Source organism: Coregonus lavaretus, assembly GCF_964263955.1.
Source record: "Coregonus lavaretus genome assembly, chromosome: 34".
Lineage (NCBI taxonomy): Eukaryota > Metazoa > Chordata > Actinopteri > Salmoniformes > Salmonidae > Coregonus > Coregonus lavaretus.
In genome coordinates, this window is record NC_140021.1 from 32,485,857 (window position 1) to 32,513,241 (window position 27,385).

At 43.4% G+C, this 27,385-nt stretch overlaps 1 protein-coding gene across 1 annotated transcript in view; it reads right to left on the reverse strand.

The window, feature by feature from the left end:
• Nucleotides 1-27,385, reverse strand: part of LOC311109173 (arf-GAP with SH3 domain, ANK repeat and PH domain-containing protein 1-like) — a 77,736-nt gene that overhangs the window by 35,646 nt on the left and 14,705 nt on the right. The window contains exons 4-7 of the mRNA XM_084152007.1: nt 9,865-9,937; nt 8,819-8,964; nt 1,353-1,427; nt 22-71 (exon numbers count right to left, since the gene is read on the reverse strand). Coding sequence (XP_084008133.1) covers nt 22-71; nt 1,353-1,427; nt 8,819-8,964; nt 9,865-9,937 — 344 coding nt within the window. The remainder of the gene's footprint in view (nt 1-21; nt 72-1,352; nt 1,428-8,818; nt 8,965-9,864; nt 9,938-27,385) is intronic.

The window sequence follows — 27,385 nt, forward strand, 5'->3', positions numbered from 1 at the left end:
CACATTTATTAACAAACTTACAACTTAGCTTCATAATCCTTCCAGGCTTTGTCAAATGGTTTCTTTATGTCCTGAAAGAAATGGGGGGACAAAGTATGAGTAAACAGCAGTAAGGAGGTCAATCTGGAATCCCACAGTGCAGTGTTAACTCTCTCTCCAACACAGGCCGACACCGCCACTGCAGCCAAGGAGCCAAGGCCTCATCCTCAAAATTGATGTTCTGGAAACCCACTACCACGCCCACTCCATGTTTCCAATGTTTCCAACCTCACGGGTTCATGGCCCATTTATTCGTGGTGCCTGCCTTCAGACACAACACAGGGACAAGATTTACAGTGTGATCTTTTAAACAGTCAGGTCCACTAGTCCCGCCTCCCCTTCTCTATCTGTCTCTTTCTCTCTTTCTCTCACACACACACATTCTCTCTCTATATGTATTGCGATTCAATACTGTGATTTTATCGTGATTCCATGTTATAAACATATTGCTCACCATATACACTGAGTATACTAAACATTTGGTTCACCTTCTTAATATTGAGTTGCACTCCCTTTTGCCCTTAGAACAGCCTCAATTCATCGGGGCATGGGCTCTACAAGGTGTCGAAAGCATTCCACAGGGAAGCTGGCCCATGTTGACTCCAATGCTTCCCACAGTTGTGTCAAGTTGGCTGGATGTCCTTTGGCTGGTGGACCATTCTTGATACACAAGGGAAACTGTTGAGCGTGAAAAACCCAGCAGCGTTGCAGTTCTTGACACATACCGGAGCGCCTGGCACCTACTACATACCCAGTTCAAAGGCACTTAAATATTTTGTCTTGCCCATTCACCCTCTGAATGGCACACACACAATCCATGTCTCAATTGCCTCAAGGCTTAAAAATCCTTATTTAACCTGTCTCCTCCCCTTCATCTACACTGATTGAAGTGGATTTAACAAGTGACATCAATAAGGGATCATAGCTTTCACCTGGATTAACCTGGTCAGTCTATGTCATGGAAAGAGCATGTGTTCTTAATGTTTTGTATACTCAGTGTATGTATGTGACAAGAGAGAGCCATGAGAAAACAAGTTTTGATCAGCCATTGAAATAAAAAAGTGCTGAAAACAAATTGGCTCCCTATTTAAAAAGAAGATGAAGAACAAGCTATGAAGGAAATATACTGGAGTTTTGGTGCAGGAACAGCCATCACTAACACACACACACACACACACGAATCGACAGATATGCTGAGTGGGCTCTACTAAGTGGGCTCCAGTGCTAGGGCCTCCCTTAGGGGGTCAGGCAGAGAAAGAGAGCGGAAGCGAGAGAGGGACTGAGGAGAGGAGGGCCTTTACTGTAAATCTTACCCCTTTCACACCTTTCAGGTCCCCCTTCAGCAGCGAGTCCAGGGTGAAGATCACATTATGGCTCAGGCTCTGGAGCTGAAGAGACAGAGACAGAGACAGAGACAGAGACAGAGACAGAGACAGAGACAGAGACAGAGAGCGGGAGAGCGAGAGAGAGAGAGAGAGCGAGAGAGAGAGAGCGGGAGAGAGAGAGTTATTCAGTAACTCGGTCACCAAGGCAAGATTCAGGCAGCTACTCTTTCAGCTTTCATCTGGAATACATCAACACATATTTACTTGTGATGGACCGAAGAAACCTTGACAGTATTATCTTCAGTCTAAGGGTGAACTCAATCTTGGCTATTTAGGAACAAGCGAAAGCATTTTCGACTCTTAGAATGTGCTAAGCTATTAGCTATTTAGGAATCAGCAAAAGCAATTTGACTACCATTTGCTTACAGCGCTGTAACCACATTTATTAATGCAAGCCATTATTCCTGAGCATTTATTCCATTTGGGCCTGTGATGGCCAGTGCCAAGTCCCATCCAGTCCAGGAAACAAACAACACTTAATGGCCACTAATGTGTTGCTTAAGTGCCTCCGTTGCAAAGACCCAATGTCTAAATCAATCACCTACTTACTGGCTGCTGCTCTACTACTAGAGCTGGCCATGGTCTGTCTGTCTGCATCCCAAATGACACCCTATATCCTATATAGTGCACTACTTTCAACCAGAGCTCTATGGGGGTTCTATGGGCCCTGGTCAAAAGTAGTGCACTATAAAGGGAATAGGGTGCCATTTGGGATGCACCCTTTGTCTCACTTTATGGAGTGGATGGATACTACTTAGACTGGCCTGGAAACTGGGCTCAACCCCACCACTCAAGCAGACCAACAGGGTGGTCGCCTTCCTCTCACTCTGCTCTCCCTTCTTTAAAGGTGGTCAATACCACAAACTAGTGTCAGCATATGAAGAGTTCACTCCATACATAGAGAAAGAGAGAGAGTGAGTGAGTGAGTGAGTGAGTGAGTGAGTGAGAGAGAGAGAGAGAGAGAGAGAGAGAGAGAGAGAGAGAGAGAGAGAGAGAGAGAGAGAGAGAGAGAGAGAGAGAGAGAGAGAGAGAGAGAGAGAGAGAGAGCAAAATGTCCACCAGACTAATAGCAACGTCAACAACCAATGGTGATGTATCATTCTATGACAGGTTCATGTTAGGGAGTTATTAACATCAATACTTTCACCAATAGTAGTACACACTGACACCAGCCCTTGGGGACCACTTATGAAAAGGATATATTCAATAAACACTCAAATGACAACTACAGTGCATTCGGAAAGTATTCAGACCCCTAGAGGTCCTTAGCGCTCTGGAGCATGTTTTCATCAAGGATCTTTGCTCCGTTCATCTTTCCTTCGATCCTGACTAGTCTCCCATTCCCTGCCGCTGAAAAACATCCCAACAGCATGATGCTGCCACCACCATGCTTCACCGTAGGGATGGTGCCAGGTTTCCTCCAGACGGGAAGCTTGGCATTTAGGCCAAAGAGTTCAATCTTGGTTTCATCAGTCTCCTGAGTGGCGCAGTGGTCTAAGGCACTGCATCGCAGTGCTAACTGTGCCACTAGAGATCCTGGTTCGAATCCAGGCTCTGTCGCAGCCGGCCGCAACCGGGAGACTCATGGGCGGCGCACAATTGGCCCAGCGTCGTCCAGGGTAGGGGAGGGAATGGCCGGCAGGGATGTAGCTCAGTTGATAGAGCATGGCGTTTGCAACGCCAGGGTTGTGGGATCGATTCCCACGGGGGGCCAGTATAAAAAAAAAAATCTATTCACTAACTGTAAGTTGTTCTGGATAAGAGCATCTGCTAAAATGACTAAAAAAAAAAAGAAAAAAAAAAAAATCAGACCAGAGAATCTTGTTTCTCATGGTCTGAGAGTCTATAAGTGCCTTTTGGCAAACACCAAGCGGGCTGTCATGTGCCTTTTACTGAGGAGTGGCTTCCATCTGGCCACTCTACCATACATGCCTGATTGGTAGAGTGCTGCAGAGATGGTTGTCCTTCTGGAAGGTTCTCCCATCTCCACAGAGGAACTCTGGAGCTCTGTCAGCGTGACCATCGGGTTCTTGGTCACCTCCCTGACCAAGGCCCTTCTCCCTCGATTGTTCAGTTTGTCTGGGCGGCCAGCTCTAGGAAGAGTCTTGGTGGTTCCAAACTTCTTCCATTTAAGAATGATGGAGGCCACTGTGTTCTTGGGGACCTTCAATGCTGCAGAAATGTTTTGATACCCTTCCCCAGATCTGTGCCTCGACACAATCCTGTCTCAGAGCTCTACGGACAATTCCTTCGACCTCATGGCTTGGTCTCTGCTCTGACATGCACTGTCAACTGTTGGACCTTATATAGACAGGTGTGTGCCTTTCCAAATCATGTCCAATCAATAGAATTTACCACAAGTGGACTCCAATCAAGTTGTAGAAACATCTCAAAGATGATCAATGGAAACATGATGCACCTGAGCTCAATTTTGAGTCTCATAGCAAATCAAATCAAATCAAATCAAATGTTATTGGTCACATGCGCCGAATACAACAGGTGCAGACATTACAGTGAAATGCTTACTTACAGCCCTTAACCAACAGTGCATTTATTTTAAACAAAAAAAGTAAGAATAAAACAACAACAAAAAAAGTGTTGAGAAAAAAAGAGCAGAAGTAAAATAAAGTGACAGTAGGGAGGTTATATATACAGTAAAATAAAGTGACAGTAGGGAGGCTATATATACAGGGGGGTACCGTTGCAGAGTCAATGTGCGGGGGCACCGGCTAGTTGAGGTAGTTGAGGTAATATGTACATGTGGGTAGAGTTAAAGTGACTATGCATAAATACTTAACAGAGTATCAGCAGCGTAAAAAGGATGGGGTGGGGGGGCAGTGCAAATAGTCTGGGTAGCCATGATTAGCTGTTCAGGAGTCTTATGGCTTGGGGGTAGAAGCTGTTGAGAAGTCTTTTGGACCTAGACTTGGCACTCCGGTACCGCTTGCCGTGCGGTAGCAGAGAGAACAGTCTATGACTAGGGTGGCTGGAGTCTTTGACAATTTTGAGGGCCTTCCTCTGACACCGCCTGGTATAGAGGTCCTGGATGGCAGGGAGCTTTGCCCCAGTGATGTACTGGGCCGTACGCACTACCCTCTGTAGTGCCTTGCGGTCAGAGGCCAAGCAGTTGCCATACCAGGCGGTGATGCAACCAGTCAGGATGCTCTCGATGGTGCAGCTGTAGAATTTTTTGAGGATCTGAGGACCCATGCCAAATATTTTTAGTCTCCTGAGGGGGAATAGGCTTTGTCGTGCCCTCTTCACGACTGTCTTGGTGTGTTTGGACCAAATGGTCTGAATACTTTGGTAAATAAGGTATTTCTGTTTAAATTTTTTATACATTTGCAAAAATTTCTTAAAACCTGTTTTCACTTTGACATTATGGGATATTGTGTGTAGATTGATGAGGATTTTCATTTATTTTATTTATTTAATCCATTTTAGAATAAGGCTGTAACGTAACAAAATGTGGTAAAAGTCAAGGGGTCTGAATACTTTCCGAAGGCACTGTATGTCTGAATACAGTTCATTGGGCATCTGTGCTTGGTTATGAATGTGGGTATCCTTGCTTGCCAGCGTTCTAAGTGAGCGATGCAATAATTAAGTATCTAACTACGTGAGACCTACACAGACCACACACATAAACTAAATGGTTGATACACAAGAATGTATAAAGGCAAATGTAGGTCTTAGAAAAATCTCATGCCCAGGAAGTGTGTCTGTGCGATAAAGTGAGAGACAGAGAGAGAGGAAGGGAGACAGAACAATATGTCTTCACTTAGCATCGTTATAAGTAATGCCAAGAGATGCTTGTCCTTTCACCACCATTACAGCCAATATGTATACCACCTCCCCAGGCAGTGCCAACAGGTGGCTGATTTAGGAGGGTTCCTGGGGGGGGGGGCTCTCACACACACACACACACACACACACACACACACACACACACACACACACACACACACACACAGAACAATACACACACACACACACACACACAGAACAATACACACACATGCACACACACACACATACACACACACACACACACACACACACACACACACACAGAACAATACACACACATGCGCACACACACACACACATACACACACACAAACACACACATAGTCTCTCTCACACACACAGTCTCTCTCAAACACACACACATGCACACAGCCACATACACAGACACCACACTCACATTCACACACACGTACACTAATCTCACTGCCAGCCACACAGGTAGAGAGCGAGGGAAGGCCTTTTCTTCCAACAACAATCACTCACACGCACAGGATTCCAACAGGACACATTTTTCAGGGGAAATCTATGGTGGAGAGATAAGAGCAGACTAGTGCAAAAGGAACGTAAGAGGTAGATCCAACAGCAGTCAGCTATATTGGGGTGATTGTGATGACGCTTTTGTCAAGGTGGTCTTTTGCAACAACAACAAAAAATTGCTTGGAATATTCAGTGGAATTCTAAACTATTGCAGCCGCCTCTAATGAAGACATACATGCTCGCTCGCTCGTTCGTTTGTGCGTATGTGTTGTCACAATACCAGTATTTTGACTTCGCTACCGATACCATGTTTAGTATCGTACTCAATACCAAAACAATACTCGATACCGAAACGACTGAACATTAAACAATATGTTGAAAACTGGTAGAACAACTAAAATAACAAATAAAATATATTCTATTCTATATTCAATTTCTTAAAAAAATAAAACACCATATTAAATAACAGAAGAATATTTTCAATTTTCCTTATGCAAAACCATATCTGAGACTCTTAGTTTAGATGTAATTTTACAAAAATCTATTTGATACATATCAGGGATAATTTGCTAATCTATGGCAATAATATTGGGTCAAATGATATTCCAAATGATATTCATTAGACTTATGATTCATTATTCATTACAGCTAAATAATTGAATGTGTTAAATGAATAGTTTAGTTCCAAAACAACATAAAAAACCCTTTGAAGCTCATTTCATTGAAATACAATACATTTTACACAGCATACTACGATTCCCAGAGTGCATTTCAACTCCCAGTTTGACCGCCCAGGGCTGGGTCAAAGATTTTAATAACTAACCCTGGGCTGTCACTAGTTACTACAGCCACAAAGTCAAAATGAAAACAAAAATGTGCTTTTTGGTTTTAATTTAAGGTTAGGGTTAGGCATAAGGTTAGCAGTGTGGTTAAGGTTAGGGTTAAGGTTAGGTTTCAAATCAGATTGTAAGAAGATAAATTGTAGAAATTGTGACTTTGTGGCTGTGGTAACAAGTGACGACCTCAGGGCTGCTGGCTGGCTACTGCTAGACAAACGCAAGTTATGAGTGCATTTCACATGACCTTCGGGTTGTAATCATATTATAATGCTCACATGAATGTCATGCTGAATATATGTTCATGTCATTGTCACAAAAAAGTTATGCTAGAAGAATAACGTTAGGCTACAATGCAAATGTCATGTGTAAAATCGTTTTTTATGTCATTTTGGAAGTAAATCTCCCTTGCACTGCACTGCTTTGTTACACCTTTTGGATAGTTGTTTCAGTGGGCTGGCCCTCATCATCTGCTCTGTAAGCAAAGTATTTCCAAAGTTCGCTTTGTCAACAAGCTGCGGGTTGCGGAGGTATGATGTTTTCGTTTGAATATTTGTTTTTTACTTCTCTCTCTCGCTTGCTTCTTGTGCTGTGTTAGTGTAGCCTAGCTACTTACTGCCCTCTTACCACTTACTGCCCTCTTACTACATACTGCCCTCTTATTACTTACTGCCCTCTTACTACTTACTGCCCTCTTACTACTTACTGCCCTCTTACTACTTACTGCCCTCTTACTACTTACTGCCCTCTTACTACTTACTGCCCTCTTACCACTTACTGCCCTCTTACTACTTTCTGCCCTCTTACTACATACTGCCCTCTTACTACTTACTGCCCTCTTACTACTTACTGCCCTCTTACCACTTACTGCCCTCTTACTACTTACTGCCCTCTTACTACTTACTGCCCTCTTACTACTTTCTGCCCTCTTACTACATACTGCCCTCTTATTACTTACTGCCCTCTTACTACATACTGCCCTCTTACTACATACTGCCCTCTTACTACTTACTGTCCTCTTACTACTTACTGCCCTCTTACTACTTACTGCCCTCTTACTACTTACTGCCCTCTTACTACTTACTGCCCTCTTACTACTTACTGTCCTCTTACCACTTACTGCCCTCTTACTACTTACTGCCCTCTTACTACTTACTGCCCTCTTACTACTTACTGTCCTCTTACTACTTACTGCCCTCTTACTACTTACTGCCCTCTTACTACTTACTGCCCTCTTACTACTTACTGTCCTCTTACCACTTACTGCCCTCTTACTACTTACTGCCCTCTTACTACTTACTGCCCTCTTACTACTTACTGTCCTCTTACCACTTACTGCCCTCTTACTACTTACTGCCCTCTTACTACTTACTGCCCTCTTACTACTTACTGTCCTCTTACTACTTACTGCCCTCTTACTACTTACTGCCCTCTTACTACTTACTGCCCTCTTACTACTTACTGTCCTCTTACCACTTACTGCCCTCTTACTACTTACTGCCCTCTTACTACTTACTGCCCTCTTACGACTTACTGTCCTCTTACTACTTACTGCCCTCTTACTACTTACTGCCCTCTTACTACTTACTGCCCTCTTACTACTTACTGCCCTCTTACTACATACTGCCCTCTTACTACTTACTGCCCTCTTACTACTTACTGCCCTCTTGAAAAGATTCAGACAAATTACTAGACAGACTCGATCCTCTCAATCCATATAAGACGTGAGACACATTTGAAAGAAGTACTGAAAGTAACAAAAATTCTAGTACCGAACCATTTTTGATGTTCTAGTAAAAAAAAAGTTTGGGTATAACGTGCAACACACACACACGCACACACACACACACAAAAAAAAACACACACACACTGGTGTGCATTTGTAATTTGACCAGTTTCTCACAGCAGGAAAATAATCCTGCAGCAACAGGAAATGTGAATTATTATGTTGATTATAATTAATGAACATTTCCATAGGGGTTGACACATTTTTTGTTAGGATAAATCTGACATTTTAAATAGGAAATTACAGACTTTAGAAGCCTTTTCACACCTTGAATACACTACAATCCTATTGTGCAGGAAAATTATCTGAGGCAACAGAGTGATCAAATTAAGATAGGACATCTGTACAAAAATCAAGTCCATCCCAAGATGGGAAACCCTCATGTGAAGGTGTTGGCTCTGTCACCTCTTTGTCAATTCAATGGTGGACATTCTGGGCATTACCAGCCATGAGTAACTGAACTGCAAAAAAAGTCCTGTGTGTCTCACCAGGTTCTTAAGCAGGGTCGACAGCTCCTTGGTCAGGGTGGAGAACTTGACGAAGGCTGTTCCCAGGTCAGGGTTGTCTCTGCTGATGAAATTGCTGCCAAACTTATCCAGAGCCTGGGCATAGTTCTCCTCATTCTGGACATGGTCTGTGAGAGGGAGACAGAGGGAGACAGAGGGAGACAGAGGGAGACAGAGGGAGACAGAGGAGACAGAGGGAGACAGAGGGAGACAGAGGGAGACAGAGGGAGACAACCAAGGTTAACATTCAGTTTAATTTGAAATAATGATAACAAGGGTAGTGGTGCTAGGCTATGCGTCACAAATTGCACCCTATTCCCTTTATAGAGCACTACTTTTGACCAGGGACCATAGTGCTCTGGTCAAAAGTAGTGCATAGGGAATAGGGTGCCATTTAGGACACAGCCAGGGACAGGTGATCGTGATCAAGCATGGAAAGGTTGACATTAGCCATGGCATCATCTGGTTACAAATGCAACAGCTTTGTGTGGTTTCTAATCATTTTGACAACTTAAATCAGATTGTCATACTGTAAAGCTCAATATGTAGGGGTGGATCTTGCTAACTGGGTGTGGGTGAATGGGTCGAAGAGGAGCATTGGTAGACTGCCATTTCATTAGGAAAAATGTATTGATGCATGATGCAATGGGGGTAGACTCCCATTCATTGTTATAGGAGTACAGCCCCACTAGGGTCTGTCACAAGTGTGTGTTTGTGTGTCATAGCACTTTATGACATCTGCTGATGTAAAAAGGGCTGTATATGGGTTTGAACTGTATCCAAAATCAGACAGGAGACCTGAGAGGGGCCAGGTGAGAAAGGGATCAGAAACCCCCTCTTCAAGGCACTAACAACCTAAAACTGACTATGTGGAGAAAAATGTGAAACTCTGAAATATTTAGTTTCATAAGAGGGCATAATTACTCACCCAGACCAGTCTATATAGAGATCATCATTTTTCAATGTCTTCCACAAGCGCAACCCTCTGGTTAACGAGCCTAGAAAACTGACAGAGAGCTTTCTCTCACCTTGGCCTGAGCTGTAGATGGCCTTGACTGATTTCTTCACCTTCTGCAGCGCAGTCCTGTCCTGATCCAAAGCCTGTAAACACAGAACAAGAGAGAGAGAGAGAGAAAGAGAAAGAGAAAGAGAGAGAGAGAGAAAGAGAGAGAGAGAGAGAGGGTTGTTAAGGATTTACAATAGCATCACAGACTGAACTTTGTAACCAAAAGACAACACAATTGTTATACAGAAATTATAGTCATTTCAGAGAATGAAGTTAACTCTCTGAACCCTATGATCTTTTTACAGTTCTGGCATAAAAACTGGCATAACAATTTATCAAATGCTCAAAAAGCACCACATGAAATATGGCTTATCACCATTCCAAATGAAATTCTAAACTGTTTGTTATATAAGGGTTCCATACAGTAGCATCATTTGGACAGTAGAACAGCTGTGTTAAAACACACAAATGACTAGAGGGAGTCCGACCGCAATTCATTTGATTGTGCCGGGCCTGGCTCAGACTTGCTGCACTGTGTTAAAAAAAAGAGACAGCGAGTGACTGTGACTAGCACCCGTTGTCGCTCTCTCCTCCCTGCTGCAGCTACCACCACAGAACATCAACAGTATCGCGCTGTCTGTGTTGCTGAAGCTGCAACATAATTACAGCCATTTCTGACTGAATAGTTGTGTTACCGAAACCCCTAATTTGTTTAGGAAAAACATTCCCTATTCCCTCAACCCTTGCTCTCTTTACGTGACACATGTATGCATCGCATGCACGTGACCAATAGGGCCTGACCTATAGCATATCATAATCACATCAATACATTGGTTATAACAAACTCTGAACACCGCAACACATGTGACAGCAAAATTGATGCAGAGGACATGACAAATAAACTCGAAATGGGGGAATGTTTACTGGTTGCTCAGGAGGTAAAGGGGATGTCAGATGTGTGGAATAAATGTGACTAGTTGTGGGGAAATACTGGAGATCAAGAAAAAGAAGGTATGGATCAAGCGCTGCGTGCATATTATGTGTACCAAACAGGTGCTGTTAGATTACAATATCATTTTTCTGACCGTTTGGAACAATGTAAACAACACTAAATAAATTATAAGCGTACCAGAGAGTCTGTTGTAACGTTTTTTTTTGTAAAGCCTTTATTACAGCAAAGACTGAAAACAGTCGCATTCATTCATGAATGCAACTTTCCGAAATGGAACGGTTTAGGCCTATTCATTGTTTACGCTTTATTTTTAAACACTAAATACATTCTAAATAATACAAGAGAGGCTGGTCTAACTAAAGAAAGTGTAAAGCCTTTATTACAGCATAGCAAAGATTATAAACAGCCGAATTTGTGAAATTGTTGCGTGAGGCTTGGTGCTCACGGAATCAGTAGGCTATTAAACAAACACTCTAACGGGCAACAGAAGCAGGATCTGTCTTATTTCTGTAGATCTATATGGATGATTTATAAAGCCAGGCACATTTAACAGTTAGGCTGCTGATTACAGACCTCTATAAGTTGGGGTTTCCTTTCTCCTCACTTTTCTTAGACAATTAAGGCAAGGGCTGTTTTCTTGTCTCCTAACTCTGCCGCTGCCTCTGCCGCATTGTTCTCAACACCAATATGCTGGTTAACTTTGCTATTATGGACATAGCAACATGGTCTTAGAAAAGGTGCCAATTCAACAGCACACTGATGTGTTTCAGAACCGCGGACAGCGACCGCTATCCAACGCGGGAGAAAGCGCATTTGTTCTAAATTAATATAATTTTTATTTGTGTTGCACAATTATTCTTACATAATATAACCATATACAATTTCAGTAGCACGTCTTAGAGTGATGGACTGTGCCATCCCCACAGCCTCCACAATGGATCAGTCCAGTCAGACAGGAACCAATCAGACAGGTGTCGTGTACACCATGATTTCTTTTGTATAATTTTTTTTGCTAATGCTCGACTAAAGAAATCTCAGTCGACCAACAGCCTATCGACCAAACCAGTCAACTAAATGGGGCCAGCCCTAAAAACACACACACTGACTACTACACTAACACAAACATACACACACACCCACACAGTACCTGTCCAAGATCACTGTCTAAATGGTGATAAAATACTGGATAACTCCAACAAGCTCTGCGATACCTACAGTAATGAAGTTTCTAGCACTTATTTACAGGGCCATATTTCCTTGATTATGATCTGTACTGTGATTGAATCAAAGGCAGATGTTTGTTTACAGGCAGGCTGCCATGTTGTGTTTGGTGCTGCCTGGCCTGGCCCGTGGCAGCGTTCCAAATGGCACCCTATTCCCTATATAGTGCACTACTTTTGACCAGATCCCTATGGGCCCTGGTCAAAAGTAGGGCACTATAAAGGAAATAGGGTGCCATTTGGGACGCACCCTGTGATACCGACCTCCAGATCCTCTCACCACACAGAACGTGTAATTAGGAGAACGCTGATGTCATGCTTTCATCGCCGCTGAGGGCAAAGCAACCCTGCATACTCTGTTCTTGGCTCACAGCACTACTAACGCCTACTTGGAAATGCGCTTGTTTTCTAAATCTCTGTGCTCTGTAGATGTGTAGAATGGCTGCGCTGAGCGAATGCTTCGCTTTTGTGTTTTTCAATGCAGGGTTTTCTGTATCATTAGCCACAGAGCCAGATGAAATGACTGTGAGGTTTTATCTGCCAAAACAAACATTCAGGTTAAGAGGATTTGATAGCATCACAAACACTCAGATGTGTAGAAGTACACACACACAAACAAACACACACACACACAAACACATACACTGAAACACCAACATAAATACATGACATTGGGCTCTGCTGGTCAAAGGGGAGGCACGCTACAACGTCGGTCGAGCTAACTACATTTCACGAAGCAATTAAGGCCGGCCTTGGTTGGCCCCCTGACAGTTTTACGTGGCTCTTCCACAATTTATGGCTGCAGTAGTGCATGGCCCCGGGGCCCTCAGTACCCTCACTCCCAATGCACTGTGCTTTGATCTCTCTCTAACGCTGGAGCACGACCTGACACTAATGTATGTATGTACCGTTACCTAGTAGCCTACAGTTGAAGTCGGAAGTTTACATACACCTTAGCCAAATACATTTAAACTCAGTTTTTCACAATTCCTGACATTTAATCCTAGTAAATGTCTTAGGTCAGATAGGATCAGCACTTTATTTTAAGAATGTGAAATGTCAGAATAGTAGTAGAGAGAATGATATATTTCAGCTTTTATTTCTTTCATCACATTCCCAGCGGGTCAGAAGTTTACATACACTCAATTAGTATTTGGTAGCATTGCCTTTAAATTGTTTAACTTCGGTCAAACGTTTCGTGTAGCCTTCCACAAGCTTCCCACAATAAGTTGGGTGAATTTTGGCCCAATCCTCCTGACAGAGCTGGTGTAACTGAGTCAGGTTTGTAGGCCTCCTTGTTCGCACACGCTTTTTCAGTTCTGCCCACAAATGTTCTATAGGATTGAGGTCAGGGCTTTGTGATGGCCACTCCAATACCTTGATTTTGTTGTCCTTAAGCCATTTTGCCACAACTTTGGAAGTATGCTTGGGGTCATTGTCCATTTGGAAGACCCATTTGCGACCAAGCTTTAACTTCCTGACTGATGTCTTGAGATGTTGCTTCAATATATCCACATCATTTTCCTTCCTCATGATGCCATCTAATTTGTGAAGTGCACCAGTCCCTCCTGCAGCAAAGCACCCCCACAGCATGATGCTGCCACCCCTGTGCTTCAGGGTTGGGATGGTGTTCTTCGGCTTGCAAGCACCTCCTTTTTCCTCCAAACATAAGGATGGTCATTATGGCCAAACAGTTCTATTTTTGTTTCATCAGACCAGAGAACATTTCTCCAAAAGGTACGATCTTTGTCCCCATGTCCAGTTGCAAACCGTAGTCCGGCTTTTTTATGGCGGTTTTGGAGCAGTAGCTTCTTCCTTGCTGAGCGGCCTTTCAGGTTATGTCAATATAGGACTCGTTTTACTGTGGATATAGATACCTTTGTACCACAAGGTCCTTTGCTGTTGTTCTGGGATTTATTTGCACTTTTCGCACCAAAGTACGTTCATCTCTAGGAGGCAGAACGCGTCTCCTTCCTGAGCGGTATGACGGCTGCATGGTCCCATGGTGTTTATACTTGCGTACTATTGTTTGTACAGATGAACGTGGTACCTTCAGGCGTTTGGAAATTGCTCCCAAGAATGAACCAGACTTGTGGAGGTCTACCATTTTTCTTCTGAGGTCTTGGCTGATTTCTTTTGATTTTTTCATGATGTCAAGCAAAGAGGCACTGAGTTTGAAGGTAGGCCTTGAAATACATCCACAGGTATACCTCCAATTGACTCAAATGATGTCAATTAGCCTATCAGAAGCTTCTAAAGACATGACATAATTTTCTGGAATTTTCGGGAATTTTCCAAGCTGTTTAAAGGCACAGTCACCTTAGTGTATGTAAACTTCTGACCCACTGGAATTGTGATACAGTGAATTATAAGTGAAATAATCTGTCTGTAAACAATTGTTGGAAAAATTACTTGTGTCATGCACTGAGTATATGTCCTAACCGACTTGCCAAAACTATAGTTTGTTAACAAGAAATGTGTGGAGTTGTTGAAAAACGAGTTTTAATGACTCCAACCTAAATGTATGTAAACTTCCGACTTCAACTGTACAAATACTCTCATACTGTATATGATCCTTCAGTGTGGTCCTATCTAGACTAGAATGTTCTGTGTATTCACAGAGAAGGCAACCTTGTAGAGAGTGTGGTTGGTATAATCAACACCCTTTTCATAAATATTAGACTATATTATCGAACAAATTGCTTTGCCTTTAGCAGAAAGCTGTACTGTCTACATCTTAGCAAACCTGTTTATCTCTAGTCTGTACTTGCTTAGTGAAATACTAAATCATCATAATATGATGAGAATATAAGTTACTGCAGACCAAGGACACAGACAAGGTCATTGGCATCATGGTGGACCCCCTGAAACCCTAATCCATGAACGATTATTCAGAGAGGCAGTAGAGTGAGATGAATTCTCCAGAGAGAACAAAGGCAAGGCAGGCAGCAGCAGCAGGAAGAGTGCCTCTCTAATGGTGCCCACGTTACAGGACGAGAGAGAGAGAGAGAGAGAGAGAGAGAGAGAGAGAGAGAGAGAGAGAGAGAGAGAGAGAGAGAGAGAGAGAGAGAGAGAGAGAGAGAGAAGAGCAGCTGGCACCCCCGCCAAAGGTCACCCATAATCCTCTCTGTGTCTGCGTTGCGGTAATTAAATATTCTGCTTTGATATGAACATGCTTTTACATTAGTACGGAACATGCTACGTCGACTTGACGTTACAGGGGCAGGGATATGTGTGTTGTGTACCCAGGGTCCTTGCGACTGCTGGATTAGGGTTTTTAGAGGCCTTTGTCCTACTGTAGCACTAGCTTCAGTTTTCTTTCTCACAGAGCAAACCACAGAGTTCATTGAGACCATTTTTAATTGACGATGAAGCGACAGACAGTGTGTGACAACCGTATGGATTTCAGTTACGACTGAATGAGGTCAATTGTCAAACATTACTGCCATTCAAAATAGCTAGGCCTACACAGTATCACATTAAGCACGCCCCCATTCTCATCGACGGGGCTGTAGTGGAACAGGTTGAGAGCTTCAAGTTCCTTGGTGTCCACATCACCAACGAACTATCATGGTCCAAACACACCAAGACAGTCGTGAAGAGGGCACGACAAAGCCTATTCCCCCTCAGGAGACTAAAAAGATTTGGCATGGGTCCTCAGATCCTCAAAAAATTCTACAGCTGCACCATCGAGAGCATCCTGACTGGTTGCATCACCGCCTGGTATGGCAACTGCTTGGCCTCTGACCGCAAGGCACTACAGAGGGTAGTGCGTACGGCCCAGTACATCACTGGGGCAAAGCTCCCTGCCATCCAGGACCTCTATACCAGGCGGTGTCAGAGGAAGGCCCTCAAAATTGTCAAAGACTCCAGTCACCCTAGTCATAGACTGTTCTCTCTGCTACCGCACGGCAAGCGGTACCGGAGTGCCAAGTCTAGGTCCAAAAGACTTCTCAACAGCTTCTACCCCCAAGCCATAAGACTCCTGAACAGCTAATCATGGCTACCCGGACTATTTGCACTGCCCCCCCACCCCATCCTTTTTACGCTGCTGCTACTCTGTTAAGTATTTATGCATAGTCACTTTAACTCTACCCACATGTACATATTACCTCAACTAGCCGGTGCCCCCGCACATTGACTATGCAACGGTACCCCCCTGTATATATAGCCTCCCTACTGTCACTTTATTCTATTGTATATATAGCCTCCCTACTGTCACTTTATTTTTTACTTCTGCTCTTTTTTTTCTCAACACTTTTTTGTTGTTGTTTTATTCTTACTTTTTCTGTTTAAAATAAATGCACTGTTGGTTAAGGGCTGTAAGTAAGCATTTCACTGTAATGTCTGCACCTGTTGTATTCGGCGCATGTGACCAATAAAATTTGATTTGATTTGATTTGATTTGATTTGAGTAGAGGCTTTGGGGTGGGTTCAGGAAAATTCACAACCAATATTCACACATTCTCATTCCAATCTGTCGTGGAAACACTTTTTTAGGTTTACTGTAATATATGCAAGCAAGTGTTACCACCAAATCAATGAGGAGAAACAGTAGATGTGTAGGAGGGAGAGAAATTTGGCTTTGAGCATTCAGCTCAGTCTCCAAGGGCCAAAATAGTTCAATGGAACACAGCTCACTTGGCACACAGTCCTCCGCACCCCCTGGCAACCAGTAAGAACGCATCTCAACTCTAGCAAGAATGCCCTCACAAAGCCTGCAAACTATTCAATATAGTCAATTCTTTGTTCTGATCGACCAACAGCCAATGTTAAGCTCTGACACAATCCAGTGTGATTGGTGAGTGGGCCATTGACTCCAGATCTGATCCAGATCTAACTAAAAACAAAAGTTGAGGGGATAAAGATGTTTCATACCTAATACTCTGAAAGGGAACATAGCCCACAGTATATGCCAGTGTGTTGATTCCCCTGTGAAACGTCTACCACCATGAAAGCCCATATTGTGCAGGTAGCTGGTCATTGTGGCTGTGCGTGACGGGACGGTAGAGAAGCTACAGCTTCAACACTTCCTAGCATGCGTCCCAAATGGCCCCCTATTCCCTATATAGTGCACTACTTTTGACCAGTGCTGGTCAAAAGTAGTGCACTATAAAAGGGAATAGGGTGCCATTTGGGAGGCAGGTCTGAAGTTCCTGCCCCAGGTCTTATCCTCCCAGTGCAGAGCAGACCTGGCATTTCCCCTCCAGCCCTCCTTCCATAGGAAACAGGAAGCAGCAGGCCCGACTGTCAATGAGCAGCAGCGACCTCCTGGCTGGTCTCTCTCTTAGCTATGACACCATGGTATTTCACTGGCAACTTATGATAAACCGCATTTTGCGGATAAGTTATAGACCACAGTTATAGAAGTGTTCTCTTGATTCATTTCGCTACTGTGAAATTTGTGGACGGCAAATTTCTCTGTCAATTGGTACTCACTCAGTTCACAACCTTGTCTTGCTTAACCTCAACTCCTTCCTTTTCTCAGCGGTCCAATATCAGTCACACGCACAGACAGACAGTAATGCGGTTGCCACAGAGATGTGATTGAGCTGTCTCGAACATCAGCAAGTTTCTCTAGTCTAACCATTCTGTCTATCTGTCTGTCTGTCTGACATTAGTGGGCTGGGCCAGTGTACTGTTCTCATTCTCAGACCCAGAGTAGGTCATGATGACGCAGTGCCTTGTAGTGAGTTCAAGGCCCAACACCATATGAGTCCTGGTATCACAATGTCCCCCCTTAGTTTGAGAAGACTTGTTTGTAACTAAGAGCTTCACCTCCATGCGCTCAAATGTGATCAGACAAACACACAAGCACAGGATACATAAAATCAAAAGACATCCATCTTGAAGGTGAGCCAAGTACAAGACTGATGACACTGATGAAATGTGATATTATGCATCACGATGAGCACGAATATGTTGAGTGGAGGTCAAAGTGGCAGACTGCTGCAAAGTCCAGTTGGATTCGAACCAGATATTGGAAGTGTCTTTATAGCTGATATTTGCTAAGACCAGGGTGAAGATAGTGTGGCTTAGGGATGGGCATTAGATTTTTTTCCAGATATACAGATTTTTAAAACTTCAATATGGACTTGCTCGTGCAACTCAGGAGAGGCGGTGCACTCTGCTTGTTGTTTCAGCAGAGACGGGTGGGGGAGGGGCTCGAGATGAGCAGGGAGTGTCACAGGAGGGAGAGAGAGAGAAAGTAGCCAAACCGACTCGCGTAAATTAGACAAACTTGTTGCTGCTATAGGTTATCTAGCATCTCATCTGGTAGTGTCTGTCTTGACTGCATCAAATTGATGTAAAGAAGCTAGCTAGCAACACTTGCCAGCTAAGTTAGTTAGCCAGCTAGCTAGCTAGCGAGTCTAATTGAGGCTATTTTGCTGTGCTCCCAGTATCCGTGTCTACAACAACTCCATTCATATTAAACCTGTTGATTGATCATTGTAGCCTACTCCTTCTCATGTAGCCAATTGAATTCCGTATTTGTAATTCCATTTGCATTGATTAGAAATCTCCCACTTCACTTGCTACACATGGAGCCTCTGACGGTAGTGCTGCTTTGATTGACCGCCAATAACAAGCTGTAACAGGCTGTACGTCTTTTTTTGGGGGGCACACTCATAAAAACTGTCATAGAACTGTTGTTTTATTAAAATGTTTCATTTCATGGTCTATCCTTGTATGTAGCAATGTCACACAGATCATTGTTGTTACATTTTAGACAATGCCTTTTCATTTTTTTATGAATATTCTCGCAAGTAATCGAATACTAACGTCCGTTCGGTTGTTCTAATATTCTAATAACTGTGCCCATCCCTAGCGTGGCTCAAACAAGCTTCAGTAAGTCAATCACAAGGCCACCAAAGACCTTGACAAGAGCATATGCCTCTACAACTGAAGTCTGTAAAAATGTTGTCTTCCCCTTTTGTCAAAAAATGGGGCACGATTCTAACAGGAAGGGCGGAGAACAGATTTCATTGGCAGGACATGAGTGAACATCCCTTTCTCTGACCTGGAGCTGGGGGAAGCCTGATCTTTCCCAGTCAGGACAAGGGAAATCGGCGGATGTAACATTTCCAAAAGTAACTGAGGTCAGACTATCTCACACAGAAAGATTTAAGGCAGCTTTTGTGTCCTAGCCTGCCTCAGGTGTTGGCCAGAGAGGGAGGCAGGGCAGAGAAGGGAACATATGTTGCGTAAAGGCTGAAGAGGGTGGCTGCTCAGCTGTGGTGAGTGTGGGCAGGCTATGGAGGAGGACTACGAGGCAGGTTCCAGTGTTGAGGCAGGTTCCAGGTTTCAACACTGGCTCAAATCAGTTGATGATAGGACAAGTACTGATATTGTATCATATAATAGCACTCACTCACTCTCTTGCACATCTATCATTCCAGTGTTAATACTAATTGTAATTATTTTGCACTATAGCCTATTTTATTGCCTTACCTCCATAACTTGCTAAATTTGCACACTGTATATTATATGTATTTCTGTTGTATTTTTGACTTTGTTTTGTTTTACCCCATATGTAACTCTGTGTTGTTGTTTTTATCGCACTGCTTTGCTTTATCTTGGCCAGGTCGCAGTTGTAAATGAGAACTTGTTCTCAACTGGTTTACCTGGTTAAATAAAGGTGAAATAAAAAAACTAAAAAAAAAAACTCACAGCTATCCAAGAAAACAAAATCTGAGACATTTATGGTCTGTTTACATATATTTTAGAGGCTATTTATACAGACAATGGGTATAAAACCTGTATAAACTGTATTTATAATTATATGACAATATTCTACATCTTTCTGATGCATCACATGCCTTACTTTCATTTTCCTGAATAAGAAAAAGCAGGAAATGCATCACCTACAGTATGCCTCTACTGCCATTCATTCCAATTGGACTGGTTTTGGATTTCTCCCTGACCAAGATGGCTGCCATTTTCACCCCATTATGGAACTTTTAGGGTTTATGGCATAGCCCCTCTAGTAATTTAATAGGATTTATATGGTTTCATCACCATACACCACTGAAGTACACTGCCCACATGGACTCAAACAAGCATAGCTTTATCAATCTCATGTGGAGTCAGTCATAATTCATAAATGAGGAACAGTAAGCAACCTTATTTAGTTCCAAGACATTACTAATAATATGAATGGAGCAGACTGAGACTGGGGGACTGAAGTACCTCAGTGCTGCTGATTATTAAAACTTGACAGCATCAGATGCATCTCCAAAAGTAGCTCCATTTAGAAGAGTGAAAATAGAAACGCAAGGAGAGCAGAGCGATTTTCATGGCAAACATTCACCACAGAGCTAGCCGCATAAGGCTGAATTGCCTGTCCATGGCCAAGAGAAGCAAAGGTTTCCTCTTAAACCCAACTGGCCACACCAACCCAGTAACCTCCAACCCAGTATCCTCAATGAATGACAGTCACAAAGTTCATGATTAAACACTCCGTTCACTAGATATGGGCTCTGCTTGCCTACTCTCACTCCCTTACCTGAATACAATGGAGAGCAGGTCAACTTGAGAGTTGCTTGACTTTCCCTTTAAGCAAACTTGATCAAAATGTCAATCACTAACTGAAGTATCATAGCGTACGAGGCAATTCCTTTTGTCTAACTGAAAACATTTTCAAGTGCAAGACCTCTTAAGCTAAAGTCATTCTCCGTCTGTTTACTTCAAAGACATTCATCCAAAATAAATTTTTAGATGCAGTACAACCAGCCACCTCTCATTGAACTACCATCTTTTGTCATCAACCTTCAAGCCAACTTACTGATTTATAACACCATCAGCAGGGAGGAAAATAGTCTGAAAACATTGAAACTGTCACAAAAGGCTCTAATAATCTCTCTCACCAATGTGATGTAGGTCAGCAATGAGGCCTGAGGGTATGAGTACAGTAAGCCGAACACCAAATCCACCAGTAACACAAACAAACCATTCAACTCAAAGTAACCATTTTATCATTAATCTCCCTCTTATCTGATCAGTGATTGGCTGATATCTCTCCCACTACCACCTCAGCTTCCTGCGCTCAAACCACAAGCAGTAAATCCAAAGGCATCTGGCTGTGACAGCCAAGGAATGAGCCGCTCACCCCGCTTCGATAAAACACAAAATCAGAAGTAGCGTATTATTTCTAGTCCCTAAGTGTTTCGTTCCATTCCACACCACATGGCCCTGAGCCTTACCAGAATCGCAGCCTAGATTCCTGCGCTTTACAGCATTCCTTGACGTTTTCTAAGGACATGTATAAAGTTTCACAGTTTATGGGATTCCGTCAGTGAAAGAGCCGCTATTCCAAAACCACAGGTGTATCCATTCCCACTACCCACACAATTCAACAGTAGGAAATACCAAACAGGGATATTTATACTGAGTATCTCCACACTCTTTCCTCTCATCCTCAGACATGATGGCCTCCCTTCTACTGCATGATAATGTCACATTCAGGAGATAGTCATGTCTGAAGTAGTATCGGTGTATCCTAGACCAGTCCTCTTAGACAACATCATATTCATGTTGTAAGATTTCCTCTCATTGTTGTTATCAACTGTCCTAAGGCAGTGTTGAGGCAGTTCCAGGGGGGGCAGATTGACCTCTGTAGGCACTAGGAAAACCTTGCCATTCTGAGGGAGCCAGCATGTGTAACTCCACATCTGAGCCAACAAGCCATCTCCTGGCAGGCATGTTCAGTACTTCAGATGAAACGCTAGATCAAATGCCCAGCTGACAACATACACACAAACGTGCGCACGCACACACACACCGGGGCACAACAACATTGTCTCCTCTTGAAGCTGAGAGTCAGCGTTGGAGTGTTTACCCCTCAGGCCATTGACCCAAGCACTCATAAACTCATAGAGAAAAGGAGGGGCTTGTTGTAAATGAAGGAAAAGAAAACGCAGATGTAGGGTTATTTTGTTTCAATACGGATTCAGACACTGGCCGAATCCAAGCATCCCATTGCCAATTTGCCAGGACGAAGGCGTGTTGTGACCAGGTTAGGACCCCTACACACCCTTTCCAATCCTCCTTAAAGAAATCCTCCAGCGATATTTCTAATCTACAGTACCAGTCAAAAGTTTGGACACACCTACTCATTCAAGGGTTTTTCTTTATTTTTACTATTTTCTACACTGTAGAATAATAGTGAAGACATCAAAACTATGAAATAACACATATGGAATCATGTAGTAACCAAAAAAGTGTTGAGATTCTTCAAATAGCCACCCTTTGCCTTGATGACAGCTTTGCACACTCTTGGTATTCTCTCAACCAGCTTCACCTGGAATGCTTTTCCAACAGTCTTGAAGGAGTTCCCACATATGCTGAGCACTTGTTGGCTGCTTTTCCTTCACTCTGCAGTCCGACTCATCCCAAATCATCTCAATTGGGTTGAGGTCGGGGGATTGTGGAGGTCAGGTCATCTGATGCAGCACTCCATCACTCTCCTTCTTGGTCAAATAGCCCTTACACAGCCTGGAGGTGTGTTGGGTCATTGTCCTGTTGAAAAACAAATGATAGTCCCACTAAGCCCAAACCAGATGGGATGGCGTATCACTGCAGATTGCTGTGGTAGCCATGCTGGTTAAGTGTGCCTTGAATTCTAAATAAATCACAGACAGTGTCACCAGCAAAGCACCCCCACACCATAACACCTCCTCCATAACACCTCCTCCTCCATGCTTTACAGTGGGAACTACACATCACCCACACCGCATCTCCAATTTGGACTCCAGACCAAAGGACACATTTCCACCGGTCTAATGTCCATTGCGCGTGTTTCTTGGCCCAAGCAAGTCTCTTCTTATTATCGCTGTCCTTTAGTAGTGGTTTCTTTACAGCAATTCAACCATGAAGGCCTGATTCACACAGTCTCCTCTGAACAGTTGATGTTGAGATGTGTCTGTGACTTGAACTCTGTGAAGCATTTATTTGGGCTGCAATTTCTGAGGCTGGTAACTCTAATGAACTTATCCTCTGCATCAGAGGTAACTCTGGGTCTTCCTTTCCTGTGGCGGTCCTCATGAGAGCCAGTTTCATCATAGCACTTGATGGTTTTTGCGACTGCACTCAAAGTTCTTGACATTTTCCGTATTGACTGACCTTCATGTCTTAAAGTAATGATAGATTGTCGTTTCTCTTTGCTTATTTGAGCTGTTCTTGCCATAATATGGACTTGGTCTTCTGTATACCCCCCCTACCTTGTCACAACACAACTGATTTACTCAAACGCATTACGAAGGAAAGAAATTCCACAAATTAACTTTTAAGAAGGCACACCTGTTAATTGAAATGCATTCCAGGTGACTACCTCATTAAGCTGGTTGAGAGAATGCCAAGAGTGTGCAAAGCTGTCATCAAGGCAAAAGGTGGCTATTTGAAGAATCTCAAATATAAAATATATTTTGATTTGTTTAACACTTTTTTGGTGACTACATGATTCCATATGTGTTATTTCATAGTTTTGATGTCTTCACTATTATTCTACAATGTAAAAAATAGCAAAAAATAAAGAAAAACCCTTGAATGAGTAGGTGTGTCCAAACTTTTGACTGGTAGTGTATCTGTGGCATCTCTCTTTCACAGCGGGTGGATTTGGGGGCTTTGTGTTTGGATGCTGTTTCAGTTGCTTGTTTGTTGGTTTGTTTGTTGTCGTGAGATTAGGTAAATCTGATAATCAGTCTCTGGCCGGGGCTTCCAGCTGTTGGCATACCTTCCCTTCCTACCACAGTTGCACTGCATCATCAAGGGCTATTAGCAGACAGTGGATTAGCCCCTAACCAGGCTTAGCTCCGGCAGTTGGGCTTTCAGGGCTGTGATCCCTGCTCTTTCCATGATTTAGGCGAAGGGAGGGTGTGGAATACGGAGTGGCCAGGGCAGGGGGGTTGGGGCACATCTGTCTGGGGCCCTCCACTGAAGACCATTGGTGTTAAACTGACTCGGACGTGGACTCGGACACCCCCACTGTGCGATCGCCAGCCTTCTCCTCTCACTCTCTCATAGAGCTCAGCAACGACAGAGCCATCAGATCTGATGGGCTTACACAGCACTTTTAAACAGCAACCTCCGATTTGACCCCCCTTGTTACTATGGGAGATACTGCCTCGCTCGGGGGATTATGAGTCAGATTTCTAATGCTGACAGTTTACCTAACAAACATTTTTATATGACAGCCCTTTGCATGCACTTTTAAATGGCAGTAATGTACACTGCTCAAAAAAATTAAGGGAACACTTAAACAACACAATGTAACTCCAAGTCAATCACACTTCTGTGAAATCAAACTGTCCACTTAGGAAGCAACACTGATTGACAATACATTTCACATGCTGTTGTGCAAATGGAATAGACAACAGGTGGAAATTATAGGCAATTAGCAAGACACCCCCAATAAAGGACTGGTTTTGCAGGTGGTGACCACAGATCACTTCTCAGTTCCTATGCTTCCTGGCTGATGTTTTGGTCACTTTTGAATGTTGGCGGTGCTTTCACTCTAGTGGTAGCATGAGATGGAGTCTACAACCCACACAAGTGGCTCAGGTAGTGCAGCTCATCCAGGATGGCACATCAATGCGAGCTGTGGCAAGAAGGTTTGCTGTGTCTGTCAGCGTAGTGTCCAGAGCATGGAGGCGCTACCAGGAGACAGGCCAGTACATCAGGAGACGTGGAGGCCGTAGGAGGGCAACAACCCAGCAGCAGGACTGCTACCTCCACCTTTGTGCAATGAGGAGCAGGAGGAGCACTGCCAGAGCCCTGCAAAATGACCTCCAGCAGGCCACAAATGTGCATGTGTCTGCTCAAACGGTCAGAAACAGACTCCATGAGGGTGGTATGAGGGCCCGACGTCCACAGGTGGGGGTTGTGCTTACAGCCCAACACCGTGCAGGACGTTTGGCATTTGCCAGAGAACACCAAGATTGGCAAATTCGCCACTGGCGCCCTGTGCTCTTCACAGATGAAAGCAGGTTCACACTGAGCACGTGACAGACGTGACAGAGTCTGGAGACGCCGTGGAGAACGTTCTGCTGCCTGCAACATCCTCCAGCATGACCGGTTTGGCGGTGGGTCAGTCATGGTGTGGGGTGGCATTTCTTTGGAGGGCCGCACAGCCCTCCATGTGCTCGCCAGAGGTAGCCTGACTGCCATTAGGTACCGAGATGAGATCCTCAGACCCCTTGTGAGACCATATGTTGGTGCGGTTGGCCCTGGGTTCCTCCTAATGCAAGACAATGCTAGACCTCATGTGGCTGGAGTGTGTCAGCAGTTCCTGCAAGAGGAAGGCATTGATACTATGGACTGGCCCGCCCGTTCCCCAGACCTGAATCCAATTGAGCACATCTGGGACATCATGTCTCGCTCCATCCACCAACGCCACGTTGCACCACAGACTGTCCAGGAGTTGGCGGATGCTTTAGTCCAGGTCTGGGAGGAGATCCCTCAGGAGACCATCCGCCACCTCATCAGGAGCATGCCCAGGCGTTGTAGGGAGGTCATACAGGCACGTGGAGGCCACACACACTACTGAGCCTCATTTTGACTTATTTTAAGGACATTACATCAAAGTTGGATCAGCCTGTAGTGTGGTTTTCCACTTTAATTTTGAGGGTGACTTCAAATCCAGACCTCCATGGGTTGATACATTTGATTTTCATTGATAATTTTTGTGTGATTTTGTTGTCAGCACATTCAACTATGTAAAGAAAAAAGTATTTAATAAGATTATTTCATTCATTCAGATCTAGGATGTGTTATTTTAGTGTTCCCTTTATTTTTTTGAGCAGTGTATTTAAAATAGCATGGAAATGTGATGGGACGTCAGTGTGAGAGAGCCAAGTAATGCAATATGCTGCTATACACTGTTCTGTTTCATTTGCCTGTATGTGACACAGGGGACGAATTCTAAAAAGCTAAAACTACATCAATAATTCAGCTAGCCACATCTGTCCTGAGCTGTGAATGTTGTTGAGGTACGAAACCTGCATATAGCCTGCACTCATTTTGTTATTTAAAACCTGGCTATGATGAAACCTGTCTCATTCTCTTGAATTATTCAGTGTTCATATTACTTTTTCTTGTTGGGAAAATCGCATCTTACCAAACCGAGAAATGTACGCTAGAACAGATCTCTCTCATCGTGGGTTGAGCAGTGCAATAAAAAGTAGAGAAACCATACGATGAAATAGATAAATACACTTTTACACCTCTGTTGCTAACGGAAGACCTCCATTTTATGGTTGACCAAAATGTATGTCTTATTTATCCTCTCCCAGTGTGATTGGGGGGTGGGGGGTATGCAGCAGATATTTTCAGTAAAGTAGACACTGAAGCTGACATAAATCCTAATGCTGATACAAGATACGGCACCCTGTTTCTAGCTCCTAACCAAATTTGCAACGAGTTGGTCAAAACAAGCATTGTGATTGGTTGAGACGTGTTCTAAGCCATACTAAAAAAAACTGTTTAGCACGGGTAAGCCTATGGTGCAAAAATGGGAATCTTGTTTTCTGTTCCATCTGAGAAATCCCTGCTCATCCACTGTCCCATCAGCCCAGCCAGCCAATTCATTAACTTGATCTCCACTGTAAAAAGGCCTCTAGACATTATTTCCCCTTGCTTCTAGCCTAACATTTGGTTTGCAACAACGAGGGGTTGTAGAAACGTTGCTGACTGCATCTCGACATTTGCAACATAGTTTCAATATTGACATTCGATCTCCACTGTCCTATTGAGAATAACGTGAATCAGCATAATTTTTATAGATATATACGAATATATACAGTACTCGCCTCCGCCTCGTACCTATGACCGCAGCACAGCCGTGCTAAAAAAGTAGTTTAGCACGCCCTTTCATGTACAATTGCTTTATTTTGTGTGTGTGTTATTTCTTACTTTATTTGCTCAGAACGTTTATGGTATAATTTCCTACAACCAACAGGAACCATCTTACAGATCAGATCGCATTCACACATCTCCAGAAGTTGCATTGCAAGCACACCACAGTCGTTGTCACCATAAAACCAGGAAGGTGAATCATTCTAATAAGTTTGGATGTAATAACATTTAACAAAAAACAAGAAATCAGGGTTAGTTTTTTTAAACAATAACAACAATAAATAAATGTAAAATGTAATGATGTCATAAAATAGCCAGGATAAAAAAGACACTCTTTGCTGTTTAACCAGCCTTCGTTATAACAGGCCTAAGGCAGTGCTTGGGTTTTGAACATATGAAACGGAAAACAACCCATTTTTACAGGTTACAGATAATTCTAAATACGAGGTTCACCGGTATTCACAGAGGCACCAAAAGCACATTAGGCTACTCTAGTTCCATGTGCATATGGGCAGTGTGCG